The 5,726-nt window shown below is 48.6% G+C and overlaps 2 protein-coding genes across 3 annotated transcripts; one reads left to right on the forward strand and one right to left on the reverse strand.

Annotated features, from left to right (window-relative positions):
- The first annotated feature begins 282 nt into the window (after positions 1 to 282).
- Positions 283 to 3,982, forward strand: LOC123098076 (RNA-binding protein 38). Of its 2 annotated transcripts, none has more exons than XM_044519950.1 (6): positions 283 to 782; positions 870 to 1,008; positions 1,094 to 1,214; positions 1,331 to 1,376; positions 3,258 to 3,537; positions 3,777 to 3,868. In XM_044519950.1, the coding sequence occupies exons 1-6, from the start codon at positions 624 to 626 to the stop codon at positions 3,866 to 3,868; spliced, it is 837 nt and encodes a 278-aa protein (XP_044375885.1). In that variant the 5' UTR covers positions 283 to 623. The 2 variants fall into 2 exon arrangements, with proteins under 2 accessions (XP_044375885.1, XP_044375884.1); XM_044519949.1 differs by having other exon boundaries at positions 284 to 782; positions 3,643 to 3,982.
- A 73-nt stretch (positions 3,983 to 4,055) lies between these two features.
- Positions 4,056 to 5,372, reverse strand: LOC732706 (small heat shock protein, chloroplastic-like). Its single transcript, XM_044519951.1, has 2 exons — positions 4,833 to 5,372; positions 4,056 to 4,742 (listed from the first exon to the last, which is right to left on the reverse strand). The coding sequence occupies exons 1-2, from the start codon at positions 5,089 to 5,091 to the stop codon at positions 4,285 to 4,287; spliced, it is 717 nt and encodes a 238-aa protein (XP_044375886.1). The 5' UTR covers positions 5,092 to 5,372; the 3' UTR covers positions 4,056 to 4,284.
- Between the last annotated feature and the right edge of the window lie 354 nt (positions 5,373 to 5,726).

The raw sequence follows: 5,726 nt of genomic DNA on the forward strand, positions 1-5,726 counted from the left end.
TGTTCAGCCTGCCTCGTCGCTTGCAGCAAATCTGCGATGCAATTGGTACTTTCCCATTCTATGTCAGGCTGTATGTAGTCCCTTTGCTTTTGCGTACCAACACTCGAGCAGACGTCCCAACCACAACGCATGATTGGCCAGCCTGGTCTATGTTCCTTCATGCTACCCGGCCAATCAAATCGACATGTTTAACCACAAGGTTCAAATCACACGGCAACCACTCTGTCAAATACGGAGTACTCCCTCTGTATTTTTAGATGCTCTTATATTTCTTTACAGACGGAGTTACTCCGTAACTATCCGTAGCTATCGCTTGTGTAACTATGTCGATGTAGAGTGGAACCAGCCAGGCAGGCTTTGACCATGGTCCACGCATCTTCTACCTCCGAAAAGGAACACCATTGGGTGCGCTGATCCCTCCCTCCATTACACGACTATTACTACGCGCACGACGCGCTCATCATCGCCAGCTTCAGCCCCCCGTCGTGGGCTCCATCTCGCCGTCTCTCCCCCGTACAAAAATACTCCCCCGGTCTCAGACATCCAGCCATTCGCCAGCACGTTTGCACAACTGCCGCACCCGCCGATCGGTAGCCACCGCCTCCGCAAGCCAGCTTCGACCGATGGACGGCGACACGACGTTCACCAAGCTGTTCGTGGGGGGCCTGGCGTGGCAGACGCAGCGCGACGCCATGCGGCGCTACTTCGAGCAGTTCGGCGACATCGCGGAGGCCGTCGTCATCGCCGACAAGCACACCGGCCGCTCCAGGGGCTACGGATTCGTGAGCTTCGGTTCCCGCAGATAGATTCTGTCCGGTCACAATGTGAGCGCCAAGCTCATCTTTGCTGCTCGTGTCGATCCTTCCCAGGTGACGTTCAGGGACCCCGAGGCCGCGGCGCGGGCGCTGCAGGACCCGACGCCGGTGATCGACGGGAGAAGGGCCAACTGCAACCTGGCGGCGCTCGGCGCTTCGCAGCGCGCGCATCCGGCCGCCGCGGCGCCGTTTGGTACGATCGATTCGCATCAGCCGGTTTTTTCCTCACATTTACCGAATTATCTCTGAGAACCGCTACGAACTGCGATCTTGTTCAGGGATGGTCAGGTCGACGCCGCCGGCAACATCGTCTTCGTCGTACCAGGGCTCTGCTGCCGCCGCGGTTGCAGCCTCCTACTTCCCCCAGCAGGCTCACTACACCTATCCTTACTACTACGGGTAAATTTGCTTTCTCTCGTTCGCCATTAGCTGGGCATTTCCTCGCAAAAAGAATAAGTTAATTGGGCATTTTCGTCAGAAAGTGTATTGATCTGCTTGATGTTTTACTTCTGCAGGTATACGGGAGGGTATTCTCACGAAAACATGTATCAAATGCAAATGGTTAGTAGCCTTCTCTAAGATTTGGTACTTGAAGCATGAGTTTTGCAATCATACACGGTCGTTTTGAGATCCCAACTTGCACAAATCAATCTTTCTCCCGTCACGAAGAATCCATCTATTATTCAGCTTACAAAAATTTATTCAATTAGCATGGTCTTGAAAAGGAATTATTCAAATTAACCAAAGTTCCTTTGAAACTAGAAATCCCATTTCGAAATGCATTTAAAACTATGAAAATATAATATTATAAAAACGAGAAGATTAAAATAAATCAGAAATATTGCTGCCGAAATATATGAACTCAAACATCCAAAATGTGGAAAAATAACCAGGAGTATATTGTTAAACAGCACTAGAACTCACGAATAATTATGATCATTCATAAAGATGCGACATTCCCTCACTTAGCTATATTTCCAAAAGCTCCTTGGAGTTTACAATAGTTTTATATTTTTTGAAAAAATATTTTAAAATATTTTGCTAAAATAAGTTTTGATTTTCCATTCCTTTTAATGTTACCATCTTGTTTGGACTATCGTCTGTGTAAAACCACTACAACGCCATAGACTCTGGATTAGGCTTGGACGATAAAGGCTCTCAGGCGTTCGGTTATGGAAGCGTGATACTGAGGTTTGCAGACCTCCATCCAATCGCGCCCTAAGAGTAGATATATAGCCCCGCCAGTCGGCACGCCTGCCTAGGCAAAAGCATTGGCTTTATGACTGATTACGGTATAATGTTGTACGCGAGAAAATTGATCAATTTGGGCATCTTATAGTGATGTGCCTTTCCTTCAACCCAAATATGAGGTCCCACCTCATGTTTTCTTCTCTTTGTGAGCACATTTCTACGTTTTTCCATGACATCGTAATGTTAGCCTCATGTTTTCTTCACTTTGTTTGGTTGTTGCTTTATATATAAAGCGGGGCAAAATCCTGTTTCGAGAATGTTTTCTTCGATTTGTGTTTCCATTTTTATCTTTTTTGTGTGACATCCTAATGTCAGTGGTTCGTGTAGGAATGCAAAATACTTGACATCTAGAACACATGAACGAAAAACATAGAAATAGAAGGAAAAAAATGCAAGAATTGACATGCCATGTACACTAAATTCCTAAGGGGACTAAAACCATAAGAAAACCTCAAATTTGGTATTTGGTAAAGAAAATACAGAAATTATAGACAATGAGAAGAAACTTTTTTTGTTTTTTGAAAAGAGGGAATAAGGTAAGACCTCTTGTTTTCCTTCCTCCATAATTGCAAATGGAATTAGTCCATTATATAGAAATTTTAGAGGAACGTAGGATATTCGTACCAAAGAAATACTATATGGTGTAAACGAGGAAAACTTCATGAGGACATGAAATACTATATGTTGTAAACAAATACTATAGGATTTGGTAAGACCTCATGTTTTACATCTAGTCGTGAAAGGCCCGTTGGGGAAGTGGTAGTATTTTCTCTAGGAACTATATGCTCCAAAATTCCTATGTTTTTCTTGCTGTAAACGGGCCTTTCATGACTAGATGTCAAAAAGAAAAAGAACACTTTCATCAACCAAACTTATGGTTGGATTCACCTACTAGTGGTGCGTCATTTAATTTGAATCGAAGGGTGTACATACTTTGTGGACCAGATTTTTAGGTTTCAGCAAAAATCGCATGCTTTTCGAACCATTATGTTCGTCGTTGATGAAAAATGTTTAATTTGCCATGCCTATAAATCTGATGTTATTTTCTTTAAAAGTAAAAAATTAAAAATAAAGTTTTACTCCCTCCGTCCCATAATATAAGAGCGTTTTTTACACTAGTGTTAAAAATGCTCTTATATTATGGGACGGAGGGAGTAGTATTTTTTTACCTATATTGCATACGTGTCGCAGAGTTACTATGGCGCGCAAGGTGGAAGGGTTGCCCAGCAGCAACAGCAGCAGCAGTCACAAGTGCAAACATACTACACAGCAGCTGGGCCGGAAGGAGCTCAGCAAGGGTTTTCACCGTACTATCTCCAACAGATGCAAGCAGCCAGCAACCAAGGTCAGAGTTCTTCCGCGGCAGTCATGCAGTACTCGCAGATGATGCAGTACGCGGCACACATGCAGCAGGCGGCGCACGCCGCCGGGCTCCACGGCGCCGACGCCCCAGAGAGCGCCGGCGACTCAGGTTAGGACTGCGATTTCTCCTTCGAATTGAAGCAACCAACACATCTGTGTGTTGGTTGATTTTCAAGGACTCCTGAAAACCAAGTTTATCTGCTCGTTGCTGCAGCTACGGGGACGGGTGGAGCTGCAGCGGCCGTCGGATCTGACACGTCGTCTTCGAATTGAAGCAATCAACACATCTGTGTGTTGGTTGATTTTCAAGGACTCCTGAAAACCAAGTTTATCTGCTCGTTGCTGCAGCTACGGGGACGGGTGGAGCTGCAGCGGCCGTCGGATCTGACACGTCGTCTGACAATGATAGGAGAGCATCCGAGCCTTTCCATGTTGACTAACAAAAGTGAAGAAAAGAATTGTATCCGTTAACACATTCTTAAAATTTTATGCCCAGTAAACTACACTCTACAAATTCATCAGGATGTGCTGCCTATATCTCGATTCAGTTACCAGCTTCCCCCGCATTCTGAAAGAAGAACACGTCACATCACTCGACAACGCAACAGGGATGTCTCGATACAGTAATTAATCGAAGTGTATCCAGCTGATCAAGCAGCCGAACATTTATTCATAGATTTGCCAAGTACATTTACATACAGCACGACATGTTCTGCGCAACGTGCGCGCAGAGAGGATCGGAGAAGAACGGCACACTACGCCTACAAAGAGCACGCACTCGCACGGTCACACCTCGGACAGCTGAAATCTTAAAGCCTCAGATGCAGGGTACTGGGTAGAGTCTCACACACACTCATCACTGGACCTGCACGTCGATGACCTTGCGCTCGGTCTCCCTCTTGGGCACGGACACGAGCAGCACGCCGTTCTTGAGCTCGGCGCGCACCTGGCTCTTGTCGCACTCGTCTGGCAGAGCCAGGCGCATGTCGTAGGAGCTCACGCTGCGCTCCTTCCACCACCCGTCGCCGCCTTCGACCTGCCCTTCGCCGGCCTCCTTCTTGTGCTCGCCGCGGATGACGAGCGCGTCGCCCTCCACCATCACCTTCACCTCCTTCCGCGACAGCCCGGGCATGTCGAACCGCATCTTCACCTCCTTGTCGTCCTCCATGATGTCCCACGGCATCCGCGGCATCTCGCTAGCCGCCGCCGGCGAGCGCCGCGCCGTGGGGAACCCTACGGCGTCATCGAACAGCCGGTCCATCGTGTCCAGCATCTGCCGCATCGTCCTCATCGGCGACATCGGGTCCACTAGCCCTGCATTCTTTAAAGTAAACCCTCATGCTCTGCTTCTCCTACACCTGCAACAAAATAACGTGTAAAAGAACATCGGGAACGAGGACTTACCGAACGGGGAGATGTCAAATCCGGCGCGGCGCGGCCGGCGCTGGACAGCGTTGCCCTGCTGGTTGCCGCCGTTCTGGGCCTGGCTGACTTGGACGTCGACGGAGTTGTCCCTATTCTCTTGCGCCGCGGAGGCCACGGAGAGCGGGCGGGTTCTCCCGGTCCAGACCGGGGCCGGCCTCGCGGCTCTCCAGGCACGGATCGGCAGGCGCGCGGCCGGGGAGAGGCGACTGAGAGCGAAGGGGGCATTCGCAGCAGCCATTGCACTTTGAAAGATTAAAAGTCGCTCGAGAATTGAAACGAGAGAGTGTCTACGAGATCGTTGGAACTTGGAAGCCGATGTGCTACGAATTGCAGCTAAGCGGTTCTTATCTTACTCGCTTGTTCGGTGGGAGATGGCGAGTGTGCCGCGCCATTTTATAGAGCAGAGGGGAGTTCATGCAATGATCGTGGAAGGACGGGGAAGGATGTTGAAGCTTCGCGACAACGCACGCCGCTCGCCATACCTGGTTGGAGAGCGCTTCGCGACGACGCCCCGGGTGCTCTTCAGGCTTGTGGGGTTCTCTCGATAATTCTCGAACAGTTCTGGGCACTTCGACGTCAGAAGGCCCTACATGAAATTTATACTTCGGCAGCAGCCTGTTTCCAGATCGCGAAGCCGAGGCTCATTTTCTTTTAACACAATATAGAACCAAGCACTCATACAAGTATGCACCCATTCTCATAAGAACACAGGTTCGCTCTATCTTTATGAGCATCTCCGAGAGATTAAGCCGCATATCATTTTAGATATTTTTACGAAGTCATCGCAGGTGTCTCGTAGTCGATAAAAACGCCTCCTCCCACTAAATACGCATCGCCGAAAATCCTGAAATAAATCCAGAATAAATGCGAGCA

The sequence above is a fragment of the Triticum aestivum genome, chromosome 4D (assembly GCF_018294505.1).
Source record: "Triticum aestivum cultivar Chinese Spring chromosome 4D, IWGSC CS RefSeq v2.1, whole genome shotgun sequence".
Lineage (NCBI taxonomy): Eukaryota > Viridiplantae > Streptophyta > Magnoliopsida > Poales > Poaceae > Triticum > Triticum aestivum.